Source organism: Malaclemys terrapin, chromosome 10 (assembly GCF_027887155.1).
Source record: "Malaclemys terrapin pileata isolate rMalTer1 chromosome 10, rMalTer1.hap1, whole genome shotgun sequence".
Lineage (NCBI taxonomy): Eukaryota > Metazoa > Chordata > Testudines > Emydidae > Malaclemys > Malaclemys terrapin.
In genome coordinates this window covers 62,143,997-62,158,151 of record NC_071514.1, presented here as the reverse complement: position 1 = coordinate 62,158,151, position 14,155 = coordinate 62,143,997, and the positions used below count along the sequence as shown (strand labels likewise).

General features: G+C 43.9%; 2 protein-coding genes across 4 annotated transcripts in view; one reads left to right on the top strand and one right to left on the bottom strand.

The window, feature by feature from the left end:
- The window catches only part of TMEM186 (transmembrane protein 186), a 45,225-nt gene that overhangs the window by 6,239 nt on the left and 24,831 nt on the right, over nt 1-14,155 (top strand). The window lies entirely within an intron of this gene.
- Nucleotides 996-14,155, bottom strand: part of ABAT (4-aminobutyrate aminotransferase) — a 152,783-nt gene continuing 139,623 nt past the window's right edge. For all 3 annotated transcript variants that reach the window (XM_054041963.1, XM_054041962.1, XM_054041964.1), the window contains exons 12-16: nt 11,527-11,664; nt 9,806-9,973; nt 7,728-7,874; nt 5,102-5,213; nt 996-3,492 (exon numbers count right to left, since the gene is read on the bottom strand). In XM_054041963.1, coding sequence (XP_053897938.1) covers nt 3,371-3,492; nt 5,102-5,213; nt 7,728-7,874; nt 9,806-9,973; nt 11,527-11,664 — 687 coding nt within the window. In that variant the 3' untranslated portion in view covers nt 996-3,370. The remainder of the gene's footprint in view (nt 3,493-5,101; nt 5,214-7,727; nt 7,875-9,805; nt 9,974-11,526; nt 11,665-14,155) is intronic.

Sequence of the window (14,155 nt, the reverse complement as noted above, 5' to 3'; positions counted from 1 at the left end):
GAAAACTACTGATTCAGAGAATGAAACGATAGTCATCTGGAAGGGGCTCATTCAGCGCTGAATATAAATCAAAGACCTGTACGTGAAAAGTCTGCTGGATTGTAACGTTAACATTTCTATCACAAATACAAGAAAAACTTACAAATGTTGAGTTGTTCTGGAAGTGCTTAAGTCAAGTTCTTACAGCATTTTTTATCTGTCATGCATTTTTACTTCATGGAGCAAACCTAGGACAATGGCAAATAATTCAGCTCTCAATCTTCACTTACATTGGAAGAATTAGTTATAATTTTCAGGGTTATTTCCACACCTTGCCCGTGGCTCTTTTTTTTTTTTTTTTTTGGTATTTTAGAGGGAAAATCACCACCACTTAAACACATCACTCAGGCTAGGTCTACACTACCCGCCTGAATCGGCGGGTAGAAATCGGTCTCTCGGGGATCGAATTATCGCGTCTCGTCAGGACGTGATAATCGATCCCCGAATCGACGCTCTTACTCCACCAGCGGAGGTGGAAGTAAGCACCGTTGACGGGGAGCCGCGGAGGTCGATTTTGCTGCCGTCCTCACAGCGGGGTAAGTCGGCTCCAATAGGTCGAATTCAGCTACGCTATTCGCGTATCTTAAATCGACACCCCTCCCCCCCCCCCCCCCCATAGTGAAGACCTGCCCTCAGACCAACCCTGATTTGCAGTCTACTAATGCAGAGCCAGTAGGGGGAGTTCACATCATTCCTATGGCTTGGCAGAACTCAATACTACTGCAGTAAAGCAAAAGGAAATGACGAAGCAGTCATGTTGGCTTGTGCTTCCTCTTGGCTTAAATACCAATGCAGCCAGAGGAATCACCTGAATGAGTGGGCTATGTGTATGGTGTACAATCCTCCATAGAGTATATACAAATACAGAACTATGTAGTGAGCATAACATTTATGATTGTATATTTTTATTTAAAAAGTTTATTTCTAACAATAAAAAGGGCTACTTACTGGAGGAGTTCAATTATAAATAATTTATTTAAGAATACTGATTACACAGGAAAAACTTATTTATTTCATGGATTCGTGTACATTACCACCAGTTACATCATGAAGTGCAGTTAGGTATTTTTGTTTAAACATTTATTTGGCACTGTCCACAATATGCTGTAAACAATATTACTTTATTATGCTTAGGCTGCAGTGCTCTCTGAGTATGTTTTCTAACATAATCTGATCAACATACATTGTGCACAATTTTAAACAGTTACTGAGTGTCAGTAAAAGTTATTAAAAACACCTAGAGTATTTATAATAAAAGTGAGGATGTGATAAGACTTCATTACTGGACCTTTGATTCTGTAAAAGTACAAGACTTGCTAGAGACATTTACTAAAATCTACTGCACTGATATGTTGAATGAACTAATTCCCAAAATGTTGTCAAATGAGGAATTTCTTAGTTTGACTTTCTTCTTGATAGCTTTATACCTACTAGGACTGTGATGACAATGAGGTTTCACTGTACAGTTATTCACTAACCCTCCATCAAGTCTTTTGTAATCTACATACAATTCCAAGTTTTACCCTGACTTTTGCTGGCTATTTCCCTAACTATGAACTTTTACAGATAATCATCAGAAAACTTACGGTCAAAAGCCCTGTCTACACTATGAAAATTCTGACCAACAAGTTCCAGAACAGTATGTAGCACAGACAGGCTTACATGAACCTGCTTATTTTTAAATCAGCAGAAGTGAATTTCCTTGGTTGCTAGTTGCCAGTAATTATGAAAGTTACTTGTTAGGCAGAAATATTTTCAAAGCAGACCAGAAGACTTAGACACATCTTTCACTGAACTTATCAGAACGTATGTCTAAATTGCCTATGTGCAGGTCTCAACCTAAATATTTAAGTGCTTCCACTGAACTGCACTGTAGAATCTACTGGCCACTGGGAGCTTAATAGTTTAATCTGTAATACTTATCTATTGTCTCAGGACATGAAAAATTCACAAATCAGTTCAAAATATTTTTCACCCTGAATAACGTTCAGTCATCATTCAGTCAAAATTCAAACGTTCACTAGTGAAGAGAAAGGGAATGCATAACAGTATTAGCTCAGCAAATCAGCTTAATGAAAATATCCTTTCTACTAGATCGAGGAAAGACATATATAAAGGAGCTACCCCAAAACAACTGTCTGATAGTGAACAGAACAGACCACTGACATTTATAGATCCTGTGATTTTCTAAAGGACCCCTCAAGTGTGAGAGAAGAAATATACGAAAACAATAGAATTATTTTGCATTAGAACTGTGCACTTAGTAAGGACTCCATCAAAACAGATCTGATGTCAAGTAATGGCTCGGTACAAAACAATGCATCTGTGGTTTTGCAAAGTATCTTGAATATTTGCTTAGAAATTTTGCTAAATCAATGGCTGCATATTATGGGCAAGCCAGTTAAATAATCCTGCAGCCCAACACATTTTAGATTGCTAAAATAAGGCGGCAGTACATGCTTCATTTTATTTCCTAAGCTTCAGCAATTCAGAAACCTTTGGGTACAGGTTTGTGTGCACAAGGCTGACTGTTTACATTAGGAATAACTAATCACGGGCCAGAAAGGAATTATTCCCCCCATCACTTCCATGTACCGCTCAACTGGCCAGATGCATCAGTGCCTCTGAAGAACTAGGTATAGGCCGAAGACAGGGTAGCAGATCTGATGGTCCCTTGGTACAGTCTGGTATGGCAGATTGTGTGTTAGTATTTATGGGAACACAGCTGGAAGTGATTCTCTGAAATACCGTACTTGGCAGTGCTGGAAAGCAGAGCTTACTTTGAAACATCTGTTCTTTCCTCCCAGTCACTGTCAGACAATGGCACTTTCTGCTTGGCAGACACATCTCCTAAGCTTCTACCCCACACTCACAAGACCTGCTGCTTCGTCTGGACACAAAGTGGAAAATGGAAAGTTACAGCATTAACCTATGAAAATATAGATATTATTGTGTTATGTTTAAATAATCAAATATGAAAGGCAGTGCGTCTGTAGGGTTATTCCTTGTTTCCTGCTCTGACCCAAGGCTGAAAATGGAGTGCAATCTAGCACTCAACAAGTGTAATATCCCTTGCAAACATACTGCTCAGAGCACAGGCATTTGGATGCACTTGCTGGGGATCTGTGAAACTCCAAAGCTCCATGTGCGTCCAGAGTTTCAGTTTAAAGCAGCCTGACTTGCTGGTAAGCATGGGAAAAAAACAACAGCTTCATTTTATGAATTCACATTTTGTCCTGTAAGTGAAAATATATATCAATTAAGTAAACTAATTTCATAATCTTAGAGGACAGGACAGGACAGGACTGTTCAGTGCAAGGAAAATGTGTCTTTACTTGAAGTCTGCTAAGATGTCACTGAAGATGTTCAGAAAGAGGTGCGCATGGTGATCCTTGAAGATCAGAGTTGGGCGGAAACGGATCGATCTGTCGCCACAGCCTCCCAGCACAACACCTAAGGCAATAAGACGTACCTTAGTGACTTCCCTCTTTGTAGGATACACAACACATACCATTCTCTCAGGATGAAGTTCACCGCAGTGCGGAGGGCCAGTACAAGCTTCTCCACAGCACTGCAGACCCATGTAAAGCCATAAATGGGGTTTCAGTGGTGCAGCGGGGCCTGGAGCTGATCACCTGACACAACAACAAACATAAGCAGCATGGTAGCTGTTTGATGCTGTTCACCAGATGTTTGAAATGTTGGAAGTAGTCCTAGCCGTGACAAGGGAGGCCAAATAGTATCACAAAGAGAGTGATGCTCAGGCAGTGACAAAGACTGAAAACGAGCATTAATCCTCTTCACACAGTCACGGCCTACATCACAGAACAAGATGTTTGCTAGTTTCATCTTTGGTGTGACGTTTTTGTATTTAATACACTGTTGAGTACAGGAGGTCAAGGGTAACCATCCAAAGGGACTGGCCAATCATTTAATCCCTGTTAAGTTTTTAAAAAAAATGTGAAGTGTTCTCCTGATTCTGAAACAATCTATCCGTTCTCCCAATCAAAGGCTGCAGTACCGTTAAAATCTCTGTTGCTCAGCTAGTCATGTCTACACTACAGAGTTATGCCACCTTAACTAAACCGCTTTAATTAAACCGCTATTGCACGTCCACACTATGCTCCTTGTGTCGGCCGAGTGCTTCTACACAAGCAACTCTTGCATTGACACAGAGAGCAGTGTATTGTGGATAGCTATCCCACTGTGAAACTGGCCACAGGATGCTTTGGGAAGGGTTTGCAATACCTCATGGGACAGGTACAGTGTCACATGATGTAGGTTTCTCAAACCCATTGTTCCATGGGCATCCTATGAGATTGCCAGCCGATTTTCAACTGAAGGTGGGGGAAGGAGGGACTGTGTGACAGGGATATGGTTGCCAACCCTCCAGGATTGTTCTGGAGTCTCCAGGACCTAAAGATTAATCTTTAATTAAAGATCATGTCATGTGATGAAACCTCCAGGAATTCATCCAGCTGGCAACCCTAGACCGTTCTATAAACTATAAATTATTGTAAGCTACGACGCAAGAACAGTGGATGATATGGGGATATATATACACACACACACACACACGTGATTATGTGGTTTTCGATACACAAATACATTTAGCATATTACCAGCCTAACTAGAACATTCAACTGTTATAGAAAAAAGATCTCATTTTCTAATTTAAAAATTCAAATTATAAATGGCATTATAAAATATTACTTATAAATACATGATAAATTAGCGTGGTGGTGTAAATGCATTCACTAACAAAAACAGCCTTGGTAGAACTAGCCTCTATTTTAATATAAAAATTAAAATCTCCACTGAAGTGATATTAGGCTGTACGTAGAACATAAGGGGAACATTTCTGTTGTCGTACATCCCGAATGTGGAAACAACCTGAGGCTTTGGCATCGTGCTTACAGAAATAGTATGTTATTTCCCCAGCCAGGGAAAACAAAATTTTCTGGAACTTTTCATTCATACGCCACAGGAGAAAAATCAAATGCAGGGGATGTGATACTGAAAGCCACTCTCCTGCATGACATGCGGACAGACTTTATCATACCTTTGTTTCTGGCTATTGCAATTAGCTTGTTCCTAGTTGTATCATCTGGAGTATCAAACGAACAGAATGTCCCTCGTCCTCTCGCTCTGCTGATGAGATGTGGGTAACGAGCCTAGAATAAAGAGTTACGGGAACATTACTCTTATATCTGCTGTCAGACCTTTCTAGCAGAGACTCCAGGGCATTTTATGGTGGAGCTGTGCACCTTGGCATTCTACAAACTGGAAACTTTGCCTTCTCAGTTTCTGCAGACATGGAAATATTACACAGTTTTAATTTCTGACATAGGGCCCTATAACCTATTTACCCAGCTGCAATAACTGCCTGGTGCTGCTGGAGAGTTTAGTAATCAGAAGATTAGATGTCTATGGCTGGTAGAAATGTGTGTTCTCTCTCTCTCATAAGGATGTAAAGGAGTCTGACAGAGTTTACACCACAGAACAGGATCAATAGGCAATATTTACTTGGATTTTTAAAATGCACCCATTCTATACATTTAGGATACTGCCAAGGCAAATCTGAGCCCAAACCGCTTATTGAATGGTGCTAGAAACCAGCTTATCTTCATGGTGCAATAAACTGCAAGTTTTGCTAGACACAAATATATTCAGTTGCTAAAAATACATATGCACAGTAGGTATATTCAATCCCTTGGCCTACATGATGCTTATTTCTAGTGAAGTGGTAACTTTGTTTTCTAAGTGAGACTAGTAAGAGTTTAGCTCTTTATTCCCCAAGGAAGCATGCACTGCTGTGTGGTTGGGACATAGCTTTTTTTAATGAAAAGAGAAAAATGAAAAAGGGCAACAGCGGGAATTTCTGTATAGGAAGAAAAATCTCATTCCCCAATATAAGAGCATAAGAACTCCCATACTGTGTCAGATCATGGTCCATCTTGCCCATATCCTGTCTCCAACAGTGGCCCAATAGAGCTTCAGGGGGAGTGTACAGAACGGGGCAATTATGGAACGATCCACCCCATCTTCCTCTCCGGGTTGTGGTAGTCAGAGGTTTACGGTTGCTCTGAGCACAGAGTTGCATCCCTGACCATCGTGACTAATAGTCATCCTCCATGAACTTATCCAGTTCTTGTTTGAATCCATTATATTTTATATGCACCACACTTTGAGGAGATGGCCTTATGTACGACTGTCTCTGTGCAGCACATTGAACTAATGTCTGGTATATTCTATAGGATTGCTTTTAATTAAAAAAAAAAAACCACAACAACCCATGATCAATAGTTTAGTACAGAAGCCGAGGCAGGGAGATCTGTCATGTCCACAGGCTGAACCCATCATAACTCAGCTTCAGGACACAAATCCTGCAAACTGAAGTTAAGAGTAAACTATTTTAATTTGCCCCATAAATCTCAAAGAAAAACAAACCACATTGTCACTTCTCCCTGTCTGCTTAGGCAGTATGAGTAGATCCTGAGGGAGAACAGGAGTAGATGCTGAGGGAGAACAGCTTAACCAGGATCTAATGAGTAGATCCTGAGGGAGAACAGCTTAACCATTTGCAAACAAATGTGCTGACTGTGCTCCTCTCTGCCCACCTACTATTCACAGATTGGACAAACACTTCCCCTATCTTAGTCACACAGCTTCTAAGTGCCAATAGATTTTCAGTTCAAAAGTACTTCTAGCATTAGCTTAGTATCTAACAATAAATAACCATTCAAAAACCTTTTGTGCTAGTACAGATTGCCCTGATTATTGTAAAGGCATCAGTAAGCCCAGATTTTATTTGTATTAAAAACAACTTCAGTGAATGCACCAGGATTGTATGTATGAGGCAGTCTGCTGGTGATCACAATGGGGCTCAGACTCTATGCTGAGCAGTGCGATAAAGCCTCAGTCGATAAAAACTCTAATACTTGTGGTGGAAAAGGCCCACCATCTCTTCATTTTCTTGTCTAGAAGACAAGTGGGACTTCTGGAGTACAAGGAGATACTTAACCTTAAAACAATAAAACTAGGACAATTAAACCTGTGTACACTGACTGTACACCACATAGTAGAACTCAGACTCATAGACTTTAAGGCCAGAAGGGACTATTGTGATCATCTAGTCCAGGGGTGGGGAACCTACTGCCCGTGGCCTGGATCCGGCCTGCAGCAAGTCTCTATGCCCTGGGCTAGAAGCCACATGCTTCAGCGCCCCCACACCTCCCCGGTGGGGCTGGAGCCGCGAGTGCTGGCTCACCAGGAAGCTAGGATTGCCAGGCCGTTAAAAGTCCAGTCAGCTCCGCGTAGCTCCCAGAAGCAGCCGGCATGTCCAGCCCCTAGGCACAGGGGTGATCAGGGAAACGCTGCATGTTTCCCCTGCTCTCAGCGCCGGCTCTGCAGCTCCCATTGGCTGGGAACTGTGGCCAATGGGAGATGTGGAGGCAGCACCTTTGGGCACGTGCAGCGTTCAGAGCCACTTGGCCAGGCCTCCGCCTAGAGGCCGGACATGCCGGCTATTTCCGGGAGAAGCATGGAGCCAGGGCAGGCAGGGAGCCTGCCTTCGCCTTGCTGTGCTGCCAACTGGGAGCTGCCTTTGGTAAATACAGCCTGGCTGGAGCCTGCATCCTGAACCCTCTGCCCCAGATCGGAATCCCCTCCTGAACCCTGTAAGTCACCTGTAAGTCCAACAGCCCGGCTAGTAGAGCTTTCCCTGCATGGGTTGCATTGTTTAGAAGGTCTTCCCTCTTAATAACGTTAATGACTTCAGCGACCATGAGGTTCTTGGAGGGATCTCCAAGCCAGGTGTTAAAAATCCGATATGGCTGGAGGGAGAGGGGGGAAAAAAATTGTGGAAGATGGTGAGAGGCAATTTGAATCAAAGCAATGCTCTACACAAAGGAAAGTGAGCACATGGATATCAACAAATTTCTGGGGCACCAGAAATGAACACTAGGCGTCTCTTCTGTGCTGTAGGAACAGAAAGCCTGCCCAGAAGAGCAGATCCACAGCATTTCGGAAGAACTAGGGAGAAGCCACTCTGCGCTGAGAACGGCACCCTGTCCTTTGTGACCTCACTGAAATGAATGTTTGTGTAACTGAGGCCAGCAGTTAGCATGGTGTGGTTTTGCCTCAGTGTTTCCATTGTTGTCCCATTGGCTCAGTTTCCAGATGTTAAGTTTATAACTATGCACAGATTGCTAATGGTCTTAAAAAATTCTGAATAAAAGAATCTGCAGATCTTGAAGAAAAGAGATATAGCTCCCAAAAGTACAGGATCAATTCTTACTCACATTTGGTGCTGAAAATAAAGCATATTAGAAATACCGGACCTGATTCTCCACTCCCTGACACCAGTTTTATACGAGGGTAAGTCCACTGAAGCAGAACTTCATTGTAGTTAAACTAGTGTAAGGGCATGGAGAACTAGGCCCACTGTCTGTGCCTGTGAAACTACAGTAACTCCCCACTTAACGTCCTCTCACTTAACACTGTTTTGATCTTGCATCCCTGCTCCATTTAAAGTTGTGCAATGCTTCACTATAACGTTGTTTGGCTGCCTTCTTTGTCCACAGCTGGCAGCCCCCCTATCAGCTCCCCTACGCCCCCCCACAGTGCCTCCTGCCCACCGACCCCGCGGATCAGTGCCTTCCCCCTCCTCCTCCCGCCTCCTGCCTGCGGCAATCAGCTGGCTTGTGGTGTTCAGGAGGGAGAGGGGAGGAGCGAGGACTCAGTGCGCAGGTTCCTCCTTCCTCCCCCGCCTCCCGAATGCCGCAAGCCAGCTGATTGCCACGGGCAGGAGGCAAAGGAGGGAGAGGGAGGCTGCACACCGAGTCCTCCCTCCTCCCTCCTGAACGTCGCAAATCAGCTGATTGCCGCAGGCAGGAGAGAGGGGGAGCCTGTGTGCCATCCCTCATTCCTCCCTCCCCTGCCTCCTGCCTGCGGCAATCAGCTCGCTTGCGGTATTCAGGAGGTAGGGGGAGCCTGCGTGCCATGTCCTTGCTCCTCCCCCCTCCCTCCTGAACGCCGCAAGCCAGCTGATTGCAGCGGGCAGGAGGCAGGGGAGGGAGTGGGGAGGAGCGAGGTCACGGCGTGTGGAGTAAAGGGGGGGGGAGAAGAGGCGAGTTACGGGTGGGGGCTTGGGTGAAGGGGTGGCATGGGCAGGCTGAGGGTTGAGCCCCCCGCCCCTGGTACTTGCCGAGTAGGGGAAGCTGCCGCTGCTGCTGTGCAACGTGCTTCTCCTAGCCTACCGCACCTTCAGCCTCCTTGCCTGCCTCATTGTCTCCAGTGCCAGTGGGCTGTGCCTGTGTGGGGCAAGGCGAGGGCATCTCCCAACTATAGTACTGAACTGTAATGTACTGTATGGCAAAAAAATTTTTTCCTGGAACCTGACCCCTCCATTTACATTCATTCTTATGGGGAAATTGGATTCGCTTAACATCATTTCACTTAAAGTCGCATTTTTCAGTAACATAACTACAACGTTAAGTGAGGAGTTACTGTATACAGAACGTGTGTGTCAAATAATAGCTCCATCGTACTCAAATAAGCCATGTGCATTGCCACATATCAGATGAACTCAGTTGCAGGACAGCTGAGTTTATTATATATGCAGCAGTACTATTCACCAGGCATTTGAGGAAAGAAGCATGTCCCAAGGTTCAGCATATTTTAGAATCACTCCCAGAAATGGACCATCTTCCTTCACTCATTAACACTTAGGACTACAGAATCCAAGGTACACTAAAACACTTACACCATTGGGCCTGAACTCCTCCTTGTGAAAAAATCCTCCTGTCATCATCTTCTTACTAAATGTTACCACATCAGCTGGGTCATCTAGGCCCCAGTGTTCATGGGCCCAAAACTTCCCAGTGCAGCCGCCTCCTGTCTGCACCTCGTCCACCAGAAATGCACAGCCATGCTGTTCAGAGAGATTGAGAGATCAGGGAACTTGAATCCATGTTTCCAAAACAAATATTCACCTCTCTTACTAAATACATAAATACTAAGAGTTAAAGAATAGTGCACAGAACAATATGTCAGGAGAACTGTTTTGAACACCTCTCTCACGTCAGTCTGTAAAATATTTTATCTTTTAGGTCTTTGTGACTACAGCTTCAAAAGAAATTCAGCTATTTTTTAGGAAGGTACACAATAATCTGGTTTCTATACAAGCTTGTGAGGACAACAGAGAAAAGAACCATGTTTTAGATAGACTGTATCAAAACATTTATAAGGGATATTAGAAAATGCTAAGGGAGCGATTTTAAAAAGTTCAAAAAGCAGTTAGACTTTAAACTCCCAATGAAAGTCAATGGGAGTTTAGAGCCTAACTTCCATTTGTACTTTTGAAAGTTTCCACCTACAACACTGGGGGCCAGTCACGTTCGATAGACACAGGCAACATCCCAGCACATCTGTTCTGTAGCGTAAAGCACTTTGGAATGGTCGGTCAATCAGGTCACCCTGACTAGCTGAAAATTCCAGCCCTTTTTAAAAAAAACAAAACAAAAACATGTTACTTGCAATGGACTACTCCACTGATCCTGTGCGGGCAAGGAGATTTTGAAAAGTCACATTAAAACAGATTTCTAAGTGTTCTCAACACAGTATTGTTACAACATTGGCACATCCTCAGTTTGGGCAAGACAAAAACTGCTCGACTTAGCCTCATACTTGCCCATCTAATCTAAACTGCTCAAACGATGCCACACTGAGAAAAACGAGTGGGCAGTGAGAGCACTTGTTAACAAAGGGAAATGATGCTGCTTCATCCTACAGAACAGGGTTACTCAAATGTCATTAACATGCTTTTCCATGAACACACATTCAGGTTTCTCACCCGGAACATTTACAAGAAGAAAGTGAAAGGTAGGTCTCATCTCCACTTTTAAATGGTTCCCATGATATTCCAAATGTCATAAGACATCTTGTCCATTTTTGTCCTTTACTGGAACATCTGAACTTACATCTGGATTCAACTTCTGCTTTTACTGTTGCTGGGTCAATATTTGCAAGTGCAAATGTTCCAGAAAGAAAAATACTTCTTCACCATCCCAACTACTGTTCCTGGAATTGCATGAGCCTCTCTATGGAAGTTAGCTTTATAGCTTAAGGACACTGATGTGGAACCACGATTTATCAGACTGGACCAATCCCTTGGTCTCCCTTGAGAGTGGGGGAATTTATTCAACAGAACAAGTCACTGAAAACTCTCAGAACACTTCAAAATGGAACCGGAAGTGTTACTGTGCTGGTGAAGAGGCACTGTTGGGTATGAGCACATACGCATCATTGCGACCAGTGCCATTTTAGTGGTCTTCCAGGATGTTTGGACTCTTATGTTAGTCTCAGAAGGGGAGTATGGGAAACCCATTGAAATGGTCTGGAGAAAATGCCAGTTAACTTGAGAAGCAGGAATGAAGTCTTGCAGACTCAACTAACCAGTTAGTGACCTCTAAATGTTTGATTTACCTTTCTGGTAATGTCCCGTAGCTTCCTGAAGAAGTCATCTGAAGCATGATTGTCTCCCCCTTCTGACTGAATTGGTTCAATGATTATTCCAGTAACAATCCTCTTCTTTTTCCTGTACTTTACAATCAGATCTTCCACCTGTATATCAAACATGAATATTACATTTTCCTTCCAAGACATAATGGCAAGTTTCCTCTCAGGAAAAACTAGTCCTTCCTGGCACCAGAAGCTGGACTTCTTTGGTGCAAAGAGCATTGGTGGTATCAAAACCCACAAACATTAAGATGAAAAAATTAACATGTGGTTGCTGCAGAAATTAGGATGGTTACCTACTTCTTAATTTTAATTATGTTAAAGTGCTATAATTTTAAACCATTTTAACACAGCTCACATTAATTTACAATAAAGCTTGTTTGAAAGCTGTAGCAAAACTTAGGGAAATAATGGACACCACTTTTGTTTGAATGATCCTGCTGTGGAGTGATAGTGCTTCATTTAGGACATCCAAACCTGTTGAAGTATAAATAGTTATGAGGTGTCAAATTCATCATTGTTCTGTCTGAGGTCACAGAGCTGCTATGCCTCGTAACCCTCTGTAGTCTCTTGTGAGGGCATGCTTCAAGGTGATGGGCTTGGGGCCTCCACTTCACTGCCACTCTCAGGGCAGGTCTACACTACAGCAGGGATCGATGCTCTGAGATGGATCCACTGGCAGTCGATTTAGCGGGTCTAGTAAAGACCCACCAAATCGACTGCAGATCACTCTCCAGTCGACCCCTGTACTCTACCCCGGATGAGAAGAGTAAGGTAAGTCGACAGGAGATTTTCTCCCGTCAACCCCCTGCGGTGTAGACCCTGCGGTAACTCGACCTAAAGTACGTTGACTCCAGCTATGTTATTCACGTAGCTGGAGTTGCGTAGCATAGGTCGACTTACCGCAGTAGTGTAGACATAGCCTCAGACTGGGTGTACCTCGGCTGCGGCACCCGTTTCCCACCATGGCTCCTTTATCAGGGCCAATTTGGCTTGGCTCCTTGCAGGAGTATTCTCTCTTGGAAGTTCTGTAACCACAAACCGTATGCAGCAACACAGGTCAGCCTTTTCAAAACAAAGTACTACTTATTAGTCAGCAAGAACAGAGTAGTCAGAGAAATGGGTTAAAATAAGAAATAAGGCTGACATGCAAGAACCTTACTTAAACTTCATTTTCTCCTTGCAAGTTATGGATAAGTTCCAATCAGCCGAGACATTCCTATTCTTGGGCTGGGAGAGACAGCCCATGCAGCATACTCTCAGGGTATGTCCACACTGCAATTAAAACCCCACGGCTGGCCCATACCAGCTGACTCTGGCTCGTGTGGCTCAGACTAAGGGGCTGTTTAATTGCAATGCAGATGTTTGAGCTCAGGCTGCACCCTGAACTCTGGGAGCCTCCCAACTTGCAGGGTCCAAGAGCCCAAGCTCCAGCCCAGGCCTGAACCTCTACACTGCAATTAAACAGCCCCTTAGTTTAAGCCCGAGTCAGCTAGCATGGGGCAGCTGCGGGTTTTTAATTGCAGTGTAGACATATCCTCAGTATCTCTGTCAGAGCCTTACGTCTAGCTGCTCCTGCCTGCTCACCCCTTTTCCTCTCTAGACAGAGGACTTTAAGGATTTAGTATCCTTTTGATCCTATGTTTGGGTCTTGGAAAAATAAACTAGCTAGCCTGATTGGTGCCATGCAAGGGCACATTTCCCAATTAATAGCTCCTCCACTGTTCTGTTGAGGACCCTCAGTATTCTCGGCAAAAATACCTTATCTGTCATTGTTTTATTTCCTGTTTGTTTTCCTCATAACAACCTCCTCTGCTTTACTCACATGCAGTTATACAGAATAACACTGAGCATCTAAAATGGGGAAGATATAATATTCATAGAAATAACACAGAAACCTACCATGTTCTGCATAGCTTTGATGCAGGATTGTGCAGAGGAAAGAAGGTGGTTTATAAGGAGGATAAAACTCTTCCTGAAGCACAAATATCTAATAATCAGGAAGAGTTGGCCAGAATACTGGGAATCATGAAAGGGGAATATTTAAGCTTTGTTAAGATCATGCTGAAAAGTGGCTATGAAAAAAAACCATACACCTTTTTACTCAACATGTGTCTGCCCTGAGTCATTTCTACTAATAAAACAAGCATTTACTTATCTTAGCACAGCAACCTGGACTCTATTCTGCATTATGCTTCAACAGAAATATCAGCTATATTCTGACTGCAGGATTGCTATTAGTGATGATTAAGGCTCCGTGTTTGTCACAGAGGTCACGGATTCCATGACTTTCCGTGACCTCCATGACTGCTGCAGTGGCTGGTGTGCCTGGCCCGGTGGCCACCTGAGCAGCTCGGGCAGCCTCTGGGCCAGTTTTGCCTCCCCTGCCCCTGCCCCACCCCTCCAGCAGCAGGAGTTTGGGTATGGGGAGACGGGGCAGTGTTTACCCAAGGCGGGTTCCCTGGAAGGGCTACAGGAACTCCCCTCCCTCAGCTCCTAGCTCCACGGGCTGCCTATGCGGGCAGGCACCGCCCCCTCAGCTCCCATTGGCCACGATTCCCAGCTAATGGGAGCTGCAGAACTGGGTTTTGGGGCG